This window comes from Pezoporus wallicus, unplaced genomic scaffold, assembly GCF_028554395.1.
Source record: "Pezoporus wallicus isolate ANWC-B61680 ecotype Strahan unplaced genomic scaffold, APGP_CSIRO_Pwel_v1 contig_13737, whole genome shotgun sequence".
NCBI lineage: Eukaryota > Metazoa > Chordata > Aves > Psittaciformes > Psittacidae > Pezoporus > Pezoporus wallicus.
In genome coordinates, this window is record NW_026641629.1 from 616397 (window position 1) to 628522 (window position 12126).

General features: G+C 57.2%; 1 protein-coding gene across 1 annotated transcript; it reads right to left on the reverse strand.

The window, feature by feature from the left end:
* Positions 1–2306: 2306 nt before the first annotated feature.
* Positions 2307–11583, reverse strand: LOC130607567 (BPI fold-containing family B member 4-like). The gene is made up of 15 exons (XM_057424775.1): positions 11463–11583; positions 10658–10772; positions 10081–10185; positions 9702–9857; positions 8269–8332; positions 7878–7941; positions 7381–7472; positions 6270–6443; positions 5896–5949; positions 5432–5599; positions 5255–5322; positions 3578–3620; positions 3018–3081; positions 2612–2688; positions 2307–2358 (listed from the first exon to the last, which is right to left on the reverse strand). The coding sequence occupies exons 1-15, from the start codon at positions 11566–11568 to the stop codon at positions 2335–2337; spliced, it is 1374 nt and encodes a 457-aa protein (XP_057280758.1). The 5' UTR covers positions 11569–11583; the 3' UTR covers positions 2307–2334.
* Positions 11584–12126: the final 543 nt, after the last annotated feature.

The following is a 12126-nucleotide window of genomic DNA, read 5'->3' on the forward strand; positions in this document are numbered from 1 at the left end:
GCACAGCAGCACCTGCAGAAGGGGGGCACTGTGCTCCCAGCACCTGCTTTGGGTTCACCTGGAAGAGCACCACAGACAAGGGGGTCGTGGTGCTGTGCTTGGCGCTAACCAAATCCATCATCTTCCTGGGTGCTGCCCCGGGGTCCCACAGGAAGAGCCACCAGGCAGTGCACGGCCAGAGGGGCATGGATGCAACAGCCAACGGCTCAGCCATTGAGGAACAGAGACGAGCCCCTTCACCAGCCCCAGAGGTGTGAAGCTTCACCAGGGATACTCCTGGAGCAAGAGCTGGAGATCCCAGAGCCCCAAGAGATCCGGGAGCTTGGGCAGAGCAGCCAGCCTGGCACACCCCATTCCCACTGCTCATCCATAAGGTGATATTCCAGCTCATCAGGTGCCAGCATGATGGAAAACCACTGCTTAGAGGTTTTTCCACTGTGGACAGGATCACCCCAGTCCTTATCGATTTGGACTTGCCCTTTCCTGCTCTGGATTTCCTCCTGGACCCAGCAGCAATTTGGGACATTAGATTTACACATTTCAGAAGGTGCTGCCCTTTCCTCTGCTCCTTCCCACTGAGCCCTGTACAATAAATGGCACACTGGAAGCCAGGCCCTGGCAGGAAAAGCCATTTCCAGATGCTCAAAATGACTTTCCCGCTGCTCTGTGACCCCAGGCTCATGCAGGCCCTGCCCCAGCTCTGCACTGAGCTCTCGTTACCTGCTTCCCTCTGCTTTGTCTGTCTCGAGTCAAACAGCCCCCTGGGACAGCGACAGGACCCAGGTTATTGTGTAGCAGCAGAACGAATCCCCTGCAGCAAACCCGAGTGCGCAGAAGTGCTGGCTAAAACTGCACAAGAAGGTGCTGAACTTCACTCACCGTGCGGGAGGTGTTTGCTCGGGAGCCAGAACAACCTTGGACAAACAGAGCCCTTAATGCTGACCCGAGGGCAGAGAGGATGGATGGAGAAGCCAAGCGCGATCAGTGCAGCAGCCCTGAGGTGGCACAATGGAGTTGGTGCAGGTCAGTGGAGCTGCTCATCCTGCCCGCTGGTGACGGGGTCACGGAGCCCCCAGAGCCCCGCTCAGCCAGCTCCATGGGCACAGCAGTGCCACAGAGCACAGGCAGCAGGGTGCAAGGGTCCTGGTGGTTCACTCGTGCTCACACCTCCCTTTGCCGCAGCTCCTCACCGTGTGTTTCAGCTGCTGCTGGTGCTGCTCAAGCAGGGAGCTCCCTCACCGCACAGGAGCATCCCTGCTGCCCAGGGACAGGACAAGGTGCTGAGGGCCGTGACCCAGCAGATACTGAACTGTTCTTACCTTTAGGCAGGAGCACAGACCAGGGCTTTGTCCCTGTCCATTACCTGACCAGCGCTGGACCTCTTCCACGCTCTGACAGTGACACACCACCAGCAGCTTTGGGAACACCAGCAATAAACAACACGCTGCTAACAACATCTAGTGCTGGGGAAAAGTGCTTGAGAGGCCGTTGGAGACCTGGATTTATTTCTTTTCTACCCTGAAATCCCAAGTGCCCGCGTTCTTCTCTGCGTGACGTGCAGGGAGCAACTGGCTCACATCTGTCCGAGCAGGCGCGGGCTGCTGCAGGGACATGGGTGTGCTCTGGTGCGACCGCGCTGCCCAGGGAGCAGGTAATGAAGTTTTCCCTTCCGATTCCATTAGGAAACGCTTCACGACCTGTGGACATCCAGTTCCATTCGGACTCCTGGCAGGTTAGCACGTGTGCGGGGCTGACCTGGCCAGGAGCAGCCACTGGAAACCCAAGTGGGTTCTGTTCTGAGTGGAAAGTTTTCAAACCAAGGCCCAAAACCTCAGTGGTCACAAAGGAACCAGACCCCAAAGCTGGAGGCAGGACGGATGCTCTCCCTGAGAGGCATCAGAAAGCAGAACCTCATTCCAGCACTACAAAAGTAGGGATGTTTATTGGGAGCTACAAGTTTCCTTCCGCATGGGGACGGTGACATTTCCTCCGAGACCCACATGCAGCAAGTTCCCTCTTCATTATATCAAGAGCAGTTTTCCTTCAGGACAGATTTAACACGTCTGCTGCAGCATCCCACGGCCCTGCTGGAACTGCCACCCAAACCCTGCTCCTTCCTCTAAATAAGCATCCGCACACGGAGTGGCCTATGGGGGTTTGGCTCATGGGAGCACCTCAGTGCTCGCAGGCCAATGAACTGTAAAGTGTCCTAAATGTCATCAGGAATCCTGAAGTTTAGCGCAGAAAGGCTGGTAACGCTGGGCTCCGGGCTCCATCCGCGCTTCCTCCTTCCCCTCTGCCCCGGCAGAGCCCCCGGTGCCTCGCCTGCCCAGCTCACACCAGGATCACCAGCAGGCCCTGAGGAGGTGCAAGGAGCGACACAACCACGTCAGCACCCCGCTGCCAGGGATGCGGGATGCTGGCTCCCGACAGCGCAGCGGCAGCGCCCGGTGAGCTGGAAACCGGCTCGCGGAAACCCTCGCCTCGGATTTGTACCGAGGGAGCAGCGCCCTTTGGGGGCACTGGAAGGCTCTTGCTCACCCAACGCCTCCGGCAGGGTGGGAGCAGCCCCGGTGACCTGCACCAGCACAGGCAGGAGGAGAGCACTCACCGCTAGGATCTGGATGTCCACCTTTATTAAGGGAATGCCCAGCACGTTTGGCAGAGGGATCCCGATGCCCAGAGCACCTGCAGGGGACAGACAGGTCCTTACATCGCACCGCAGGGACGAGCCCAGCTCCCACCCGTGACAAAACCACTTGGGATGCACGGACCACAGCCCCCATCCCCGCCATGCTCTGGTTTTCCTTATGTTCCCTGTCACTGATACCAGGGCCCTTTGGATGAAGCTGTGTGGGAAGGTGCAAGAATAAGGCTGGGAATTTAACTGCAGCCTTAAAACGGGATCGCCGATGTCTGATCGCTTCAGCTCTGCTGCCACGTGCACATCCCCTCTCCCCTCCTTCCCAGCACCCGGCCGGAGCCCTCCCGGTGTTCCAGCTCTCCCGGTCACCCACCGTTGATGAGGGGCACTAAGGTCTCGGCCAGCAGACTGCTGCAGTGGGGCCTCAGGCTCGAGATCTGCACCAGAGAAGGGAGAAGCGTGTGAGCAGCCCTGCCTGGCACAGGACAGCAGCGAGCACAGCCCAGTCTGTGGCTGGGTGCCGGCCCTGGGGCTGGAGATCCCTTCCCACTGACACAGCTGAAGGACAAAGCGCCCTCTTTTCTTTAAAGCAAAACTATTCTTCCTTGATTTGAGTTTGGTGCTTCCTTTGGGAAACCTTATTCCAGGTGAAACTCCCGCTGGAGCTCCGTGTAAGCGTTGCCCATAGAGGGGAGGAAAAACAGACTGCAGATTTCACGTTTGCATCATTAGAAGAGGCAGAAGGGGAAAAAAAGCAGCAGAAAAAGAATTGCCAAGAGCCACAAAACAGAGCAGCAAACAACTGAGACCAGCAGCAGCTGTAATCCATCACAGCCAGAAGAGGTTACAGCAGCACCAGCGACCACGCGCCTCCATCCCTCCTTCCCCACAGCCACTCGCGCAGCGCTCGGCCCGGGCTGGTGCGACACTTACGTTCCTGATGCCAACTTCAGAGGACTCCAAGGAGAGGGAAGTGCTGGGGGGAAAGGAAGCATTGGGCACGTCAGACACTGCGGCACCTGCTGGAGGTCGCGGCAAGAGCCCTGCCACCTCCAGGGCAGCATCAACCCGCGGGCGAGGGACCCGGTGAGGCATGGCTGGGGCATGCCCAGCAGGGTCAGTAGGTGACACAAACAGCAGCGGTGCCACCCTTGCAAGCGAGGGGAGAAAACAGGGAAAGAAAAGCTGAACCTAACTGTTATCTGCCTGTAAATGAAGCGGCGCCGAGGCAGGGCACCCGTGGCTCCTGCCCTCCCCGGCCCTCTCCCGCAGCTACTGACCTTTGGAAGGAGTCAGCTCCTGTTAGCGGACAGAAAGCTTCCAGAAGCAGCATCCTGCCTGGATGGCAAGACCATGAGCTCTGGAGAACTTGCTGCCGCTCCTAATCCATCACTGCCACCACAACTTCCTCCATAGCTAAAATGTATGCTTTATCTCCACTCTGAATTTCTCTTTTCTGCTTCTGCTGAATCTTGTTATACCTTTGTCTATTGAATTAAAAGCTCTTTGATGCATTTCTGTTCTCTGTATCGCCGCATGCAAGCTATGCCAATTTTGCTTCTAAATCTAGCTCTTTGACAAGCTAAATGGCTTGAAATCCTCAAACCTCACACTTGAAGGAATGCTTTCCAATCTTTAATCATACCCTGACTGCCATTAATGACAGCACTTTCCTTTCCTCCTTTATCACTCCTGTCCCATGTCAGACACTGCGAAATACTGCCCAGGATCAAAGTCAAGCTGACAGCCTCACAGTTCTTCAGGTTACCTCATTTCTCCTTGTTATAAAACTGACACAGACATTACCTCCAGTCCCTAAAACTTTCCAGCTGCTGTAACATTGCCTGAAAGCCTGTGGGGACAGCCTTACCCCCCCAGGGACAGCCTTACCCACCCAGGGACAGCCTTACCCACCCAGGGACAGCCTTACCACCCCAGGGACAGCCTTACCCACCCAGGGACAGCCTTACCCACCCAGGGACAGCCTTACCTACCCAGGGACAGCCTTACCCCCCCAGGGACAGCCTTACCCACCCAGGGACAGCCTTACCCCCCCAGGGACAGCCTTACCCACCCAGGGACAGCCTTACCCACCCAGGGACAGCCTTACCTACCCAGTTACAGCCTTACCCCCCCAGGGACAGCCTTACCCACCCAGGGACAGCCTTACCACCCCAGGGACAGCCTTACCCACCCAGGGACAGCCTTACCCACCCAGGGACAGCCTTACCCACCCAGGGACAGCCTTACCCACCCAGTTACAGCCTTACCTACCCAGGGACAGCCTTACCCACCCAGGGACAGCCTTACCCACGCAGGGACAGCCTTACCTACCCAGGGACAGCCTTACCCACCCAGGGACAGCCTTACCCACGCAGGGACAGCCTTACCTACCCAGGGACAGCCTTACCTACCCAGGGACAGCCTTACCCACCCAGGGACAGCCTTACCTCCCCAGGGACAGCCTTACCTACCCAGGGACAGCCTTACCTCCCCAGGGACAGCCTTACCCACCCAGGGACAGCCTTACCTGCCCAGGGACAGCCTTACCTGCCCAGGGACAGCCTTACCCACCCAGGGACAGCCTTACCTCCCCAGGGACAGCCTTACCTGCCCAGGGACAGCCCCAGCACCAGCCGGCCACCAGCAATCGACACGTGGACATTTAGACCGAGATCCTGCAAGCAGAGAGGGAAGAGGCTCAGCCCCCAGGGACGTCCCCGTCCCTGCTGCCAGCCCCGGGCCAGCTGCCGATGACACCGGTCTGAGGGGTTTCCATGCACTCACAGCCTTCAGCAGCAGGACGTTGAGGATGGGTCCATCTGAACGCCTGATGAACACCTGAACCAGCACCGAAAGCTCAACGGTGGCTTTCCTATCTTCCAAGAGGATGAGCGGGCTCCCAGCCAGCGTCAGCCTAATGCTCAGAGGGCTGGTGCCACGGCAGGCAGAGCACTGTGGGGACCGGGGACACATGGGGGTGGCTGCCCGCACCCCCCAAAACTCTGTGGGGTCTCCCCCAAGGTCACACAGACCTTGGACAAGCCCCATGTACCGAGCAAAGAGGCCCAGCAGCACGGGTCGGCACCGCTTGCAGTGTGGACGTGGGAAGAGCAATGGGGCAGCCTTGAGCCCACCATGGCCAGGAGGGGAGCAGGAGACGGGAGCCTGGCACATCCAGGTTCATCACCTGGATGTGCTTGGACCTGGCGAGGTCCACACAGAGCCTGGCAGCAGCAGAAGGCACTCACCCCCGTGGGGAGCAGGGTGGCGATGGCTTTCTGCAGGTTGCCAGCACTGGAGAACTGTGGGGACAGAAGCACAAGCAGCCCCAGTGAATTCTCCAGCTGATTTCATTGATCCCACCCTGCCAGGACCACCCCTCTCCCGCTGGTGCCCCTCTTCCCAGCCCTGTTTGTGCTCCTGGGGATGGTTCCAGCTCTCCCTCCCTCACTGTCCCAAGGGAAGCCCCAGGAAGCTCAGTCACACACAGCCCCTGAGCCCTCCACCTTCCCCATCGCTCCCCAGCTGCATGGGCAGCTCCTGGGCAGGCAAAGCAGCTCCTGCTCCCCAGCCGAGGCTGCAGCATGTCCCTTGTCACCTCCCCGGGTGCTGCCACACTCACGATTTCAGGGGTGCAGGTGAAGGTCTGTGGGGGTATCCGGACCAGGAGGGACAGGACCGCGTTGAGGAAGCTCTGGCGCAGCCCCAGCACCAGGAGCTTGTCCAGCAGCGGAGGCAAGGCAGAGGGGGACGAGTCATGGGGGATGATGCTGCCTCCCACCTGCTTCACTGCACCCTGTGGAGAGAGGTGACAGGGACATTAAACCGAATCTCCAGAGCCATGAGGCACATCCAGTCCTTGAGATGGACAGTGCAGCGCCTGCATCAGCTCAAAGAGCCTCAGCTTAGGAGAGCATTGGACTCAGAGCAATTCCCTCTGTGTTTCCCAGATGAAAGGAGCTGATGAAGAGCAGGGTGCATGACTGGGGCCTTTTAGCTAACAACAGACTGCCCAAATCACAGCTCACTGCTTCAGCTCACCCCTGAGGTCTCCAAGAGCACGCGATGGTGACGGGGCTGCCAGCTGGGATCCAGCCCAGCCTTCCCCACCTCCAGCACCCAGCCAGGCATGAGCCAGCCTCGGACCTACAGCAAACTTGCACCCACACCAACTGCTTGCTCAGGAGACCGGCTCTGAGCACATGGGGTGGTGGAGGCAAAGGCTAATCCCAGTGAAGGACCTGCACTAAAGCAAGAGCAGCAGCACTGCCTGTGCAGTGTTCGTTACCAGCCCTTGCTCTTCTGCACTGTTTGTGTCCCAGGTGCTTCTCACTAGCCACTTTCTTTAAGCTCTCCTGTTTGAAAGTCCTGTTTGGTTCCTGCTGCTGTTTTTCCCTGCCGGTGAGGCAGAGGTAAAGAATACATCCGTTAGCTTGGTTTAGCATTCACCCAGAGCAGAGACCGAATAGCGAAGGCAAAAACAGTGACACCCAGTCCGCAGGCAAGGCGAGGGAGAGGATGGAAACAGCTTGTCCCAACAGTTACAAGCAGCCTCCGGATGAGTTTGTGAACAGAGCAAGAGAAGGCTTGAAGAAAAGCACAGCAGTCACTTAATGGTGATTTAGATAAGGATCTAAGCAAGTCATTAGCAGCTGCTGCAGGTGGTTGCACTGGAAAAGGGCAGCTCCCATGGGATGAGGTGAACGGGCACCTCCCAGGGTCCTTTAACTTACGTCTAAATCCAGGCCGAGGAACGAGCCGGAGGTGAAGGGGAGGCTGGCGAGCTGGTAGTGAATGGTTCCTGCCGTGCCGACCGGGATCACCGCTGCACGGGGAGAAGGGTCCTCACACCACCAGGGAATGGGCAGAACAAACCCTGCCCCAAGGCAGACCCCACACCCACAACCCGGCTCCGAGCATTCACTGCTGGGGGATGCTCCAAATCCAGCTTTGTGGGATCTGCCTTTAGAACGCAGCCCCAGAGGAGCAAAGAGAAGCTAAATCCAAGAGTGATGGAAAACATGGCTTAAAGGGGGCCAAGGGGCGAGCAGGTCACTTGGGCTGCTCAGGTGTGAACTCAAGGCTCAACAGTCCTGAAGCAGCACAGCTCCTCCTGCTGCGCTTACGGATGTGCATCCTCCCTGATGCACTGCTGTGGGAAAGCACACTTCCCACTGCAGGAGTGCAGGGAGCACGGGGAAGCAGCACCCATCCTCCACCAGAAACACACCGTTGAGAGTGCCCAGGAGCTGGATGTTCACCAGGTTCACCACGATGTCAACCACTGGACACAGCTGCACACAAAGCAGAAATGCGACGGCTCAGCCACTGCCCCCTCCCACCCCCCAGCCTGATCTGACCCACTCCTTTCAACCTAAATCCCATGGGGAACAGTGCTGTGTGGCATTAGGCAGCAGCTGGGCTGCTGTGGAGGACTTGGGGGCAGTGCAGCATCCCTGGAGCTCTGGTACCACACCAGAGGGGGCTGCTTTGGTCTGGTCATGGGCATCCTGGCCCAGCAGCACACGCTGGTGATGTGGGAAAACAGCACAGAGCTGCTGCAGCTTCCTGCTGCTGTTCCCACATTTCAGCTGTGAAAGGAGGGCAATCTCCGGGCTTACCAAAGCGGGCAGAGTGGCTGTCAGCTGCTTGAGCACGATCTCATTCACTGACAGGGAGAGTAAGCTGGGAAGGAAAGAGAAAACATTTCCAGTCACTACCAGCCCAGCGCAAGGGTCTCCAGCCTTCATTTCACCCTGCTGCATCCTCGGCCATCCTCTCCGGAGCACTGCTGCAGCTAACGCTGGCAGGAGCAGGCGCTGGGCAGGAGGCAGGAGGGAAAGGGGCTGCTCATCCCACCCAGGGGAGAATTGGGCTTTATTCAGCACTGGGGGTGCGGGAAAGGGTTGAGCCTCTCCAGTGTCACCCGAGTTGGGCTGTGTCCCTCTGGGATTTCAGATAGGGGAAGGTGGGGCCGTTATGAAACATCTGCATGTGAGTTACTGGAAATGAACCGTTTGCTGTGGAGTAACAAGAGGAGAAATCTTCTGTGTAACGTTTCACTGCTGCTGCTAAATAGATCACTCTGGGATGGGTGGTGCCTGCAGGCAGCACAGAGCCATTTACTTTTGGTAATCGATATATTTCTGGGCTGTTGGGTTAGAACACGCAGCAGCGCACTTGGCAAGCCACAGACAGCAGGAATTCATAACACACCTCGTTATTGATGCCCCAGTTCTGCCTACAGACACATCTGAGGAGCTGCCATGAAGCCACCCGTGTACACCCACACTCCCCCTCGCCCCACAGGGAGCTCAGCCTCCTGCGCAGCATCACTTTAATCCTGCTCAGACTCAAGATACAGCCCCCAGAGCGGGTGAGCCCCATTCTCGGTTCACTTACGCAGGCTCTTCCAAGCGGCTGCTGACGGAAACGTAATGCATAATGCAAAAATTAATTAGGAGAAATTCAATGGACCCGAAAAGTGAGTCATTCAAAGGCAATAAAAGAAAGTATTTCCCATGATCAATTTACTGCTGCATCCATCAATACACGAGTCAGTAAATTCCTTCTGCCAGGAATTCCATAAACACTGAGCAAGAGATGGGGCATTTGCATGGAATTACCCATGCCCGCAGCAGTCAGGCCCAAGGTCCATATGCTCAGCATCTTTCTGTGGCAGCAGCCAAGGCCAGAGCATGAAACCAGGGCAGGCGACGGTGTTCTCCTGGAACACTCCCTGCCCTGTTATTCCTGCCCGCTGGATAGCAACTCACTGGTTATGTCTGAAGAAAACACGTTGGAAGAGGCACCAAGCCTCATGTTTGGATCTTAAAACCTCCCCGGGCAAGCAGAGCAAATTAACCCTCATCTTCCAACCAGCACATTTCCTGCCAGTTCCACTGAAGCAACCGGCTTTGGCAACGGGAAAGAAATCACTTCCCCGAGGCCTGGCCCTGCATCAGCTCAGCACCGGCTGCGTCCTGGCAGACTGCTTAGATCACTGGATAAAGAGGGCTGCACGCAATGGAAAACATAAACCCGCAGCACTTACCCAGAGAGGAGCTTGATCCTTATGGCACCGAGGATGCAGAGGCAGTCTTCAATGACCACCTGCACTGTGCCCGACTCGAAATTCGTGCACTTAATGTTTGCAGTAATGTTCACATCCACAAAGACATCGATTAGTTCTGAAAGGAGGCCAACCAAGCTGAAACCAGAGCACGGGTTGAACAGATTTCAGCTCCTGGCCTCTAACCAGAGAAACTCGGCGAAGCAGAGAGCAACAAACTGCACCTCAGTCCAAATGGCACAAAGCACTTCGCAGTGCCTTTTCTGCTCCGTGGCCTCATTACAGGTAAGACACAAACCCAAGGAAGGTGCAGCGTGTTGCCCGCCAGGAAGGCCAGGGGCTGGGGTTTGTCTGCTCTCACCAGTTGCCGCCGAGCTCCAGCTTGGCGGCGATGCTGAGCTGGACGCCGATCCCTGGCAGCAGCACCACCGACAGCTTGGGCAGCCGGACCTGGACGAGGTGCAGGCTGCGAACAAGAGCGCAGGCTGCACACACGGAAAGCATCTTCCATGCTGAGCAGCTGCGCCCACCGAGGAACCCGCAGCCCCGCAGCCACCTCTGCTGGAGGCACGAGCGGTGTAAGCAAGAGACACCAGCTCCAGGGTGAGAGACTACAGCTGAGAGCCAAGAGAAGGCAGCCCAGCGGCAGACCGGGGTGGAAGCCAGCTTCCCAGAGCAGTCACCTTCTCTTTGTAGCCCCTTCTCCCCTCTCCCGTGCTGTCAAGTGTCCCTGATACCAACAGCAGCAGCAGAGTCGTCATTCTGCAGCCCTAACCTGCAGCGCGCTTCACCACCCACCTTGCTACCACACAGAGGGCCTTCATGGGGTCAGAATCTCAGTATCAACATCAAACAAGGATAAGTTCTTGGGCCAATTGTGCCAACTGCAGCTCAGCTTTTGCTGCTTCAGAATGGGGGCCGAAGGTGCCATCACTTACCCCGTGATGCTGGTGGGAGAGCTCAGCAGACCCCCTTCACCCATGATGTTTGGGAGCACGAGGCCCTGCAGGTGCTGCTGGAGGAGCCCGTTCTGCAGTATGGCATCGGAGAGAACTGGAAAACATCTGTATGTGAGGACCAGCACCTGCAGCAGGGACCTCTCCCCACTCAGTCAGGTCTGTCGTGGCAAAGGCATCACACACAAAGCCCCATCGCTCCCCAGAACTCCTCAAGTCATCAGTTGCTTCAGCGCAGCCAAATCACCCCGGGGATGGGAGGTGACACCAAAGCCACCCCCAGTGACTTAGCCAGGAGGAGCAGCAGAGGAGAGCATCCCAGCCCCCTGACTCAGAGCTGACAGTGCGGATGTCAGCAGCAGTGACAGTGGCCGAGGCTTCACTCGCAGCTCGCTTTGCCCTTCTAAAGGGTGTTTGTTTCTTTCTGTCTTTGTTTGACAGCAGCACCTCGAAACAAGTATCTGTTTTTTTGCCGGAGCATCGCAAACATTGACACAGCTGCCGAGCTTCCCAGCGCTGTTTGCCGAACACCGGCTGCTCCAGCGGGGAATGAGAGCTAAGGGGAGATAATCCAGATCCAGCCCCGAAGTTCCATGGCTCTTTGGTGCTGAAACGCGCCCCAGCTCTGGAGCAGGGAGACCTCCCTGACCCATGGACGCAGCGATGGTGGCAGGAGCTCCGAGCAAAGCCTGCAGCCCTGAGGAGCTGTAAACTGAAGGGGAGGTTTTGCTGCACGTCCTGGCTCCACAGAGCTTTCCCCCGGCCGTAACTCACGTTCTCTGGTTACCTTTCTGCAGTGCCCCCGGGCTGACGGCGCAGGACAGACCAGACAGGACTTCCCGAGAGGGCGAGAGGAGGCCACAGAAAAAGAGGATTCCAAAAAGCTTCAGCATCGTCACCGCCGGAAGATTCCCCTGCTGGAAAGGGAGACAGAGGGAGGAGGGGGAAAAGCCTCTAAGGAGTGACCCCGGTGTCCTTGCAAGGGATGAGGTCGAGAGGAAAATCCCTCCTCTACTCTTCATTGAGCTCAAGAAGACTCTGCTCCAGCCTGGGGCAGCAGGACCGTGGTCATGTCCACACACGTGGGGAGACTTCGAGTGTGGGTCAATAAAAGCCCTTTCCTGCTCCTTTGTACTGGCCCAAAATATTCTGTGTGCTCACACACACGGAAGGAAGCCCGCCTGCTTTGCCCTGAAGTGATGGTTAAGCTGCTGTCATTGCTGTACTCCTCAGGGGAAAAGTTACACGGGCTTTGGTGAGGGTCTTTGCCACGGGAAGCAGCTGAGGATTGTCCTTGTTTGGTCTGACTTGCCAAAGCGATAAGCTGAAGCTCAGGTGATTAGAACAAGCTAACACCAAGGTCGTGATGTACTGAATACTAATATAAATTTAATTAGGAGGCGACAGAACGACTCGGAGCTTGGTGCACAGCAAAATCTCAGGCTAAAGCA

Excerpts from the sequence above, each read along its gene's own strand:
- LOC130607567 (XM_057424775.1), bottom strand. The coding sequence starts at position 11,568 with ATGCTGAAGCTTTTTGGAATCCTCTTTTTCTGTGGCCTCCTCTCGCCC. Across the intron at positions 7,942-8,268 it reads CAGCCACTCTGCCCGCTTTG|CTGTGTCCAGTGGTTGACAT; the intron begins GTAAGCCCGGAG and ends CTTTGTGTGCAG. Across the intron at positions 7,473-7,877 it reads GCTCCTGGGCACTCTCAACG|CGGTGATCCCGGTCGGCACG; the intron begins GTGTGTTTCTGG and ends CTCCCCGTGCAG.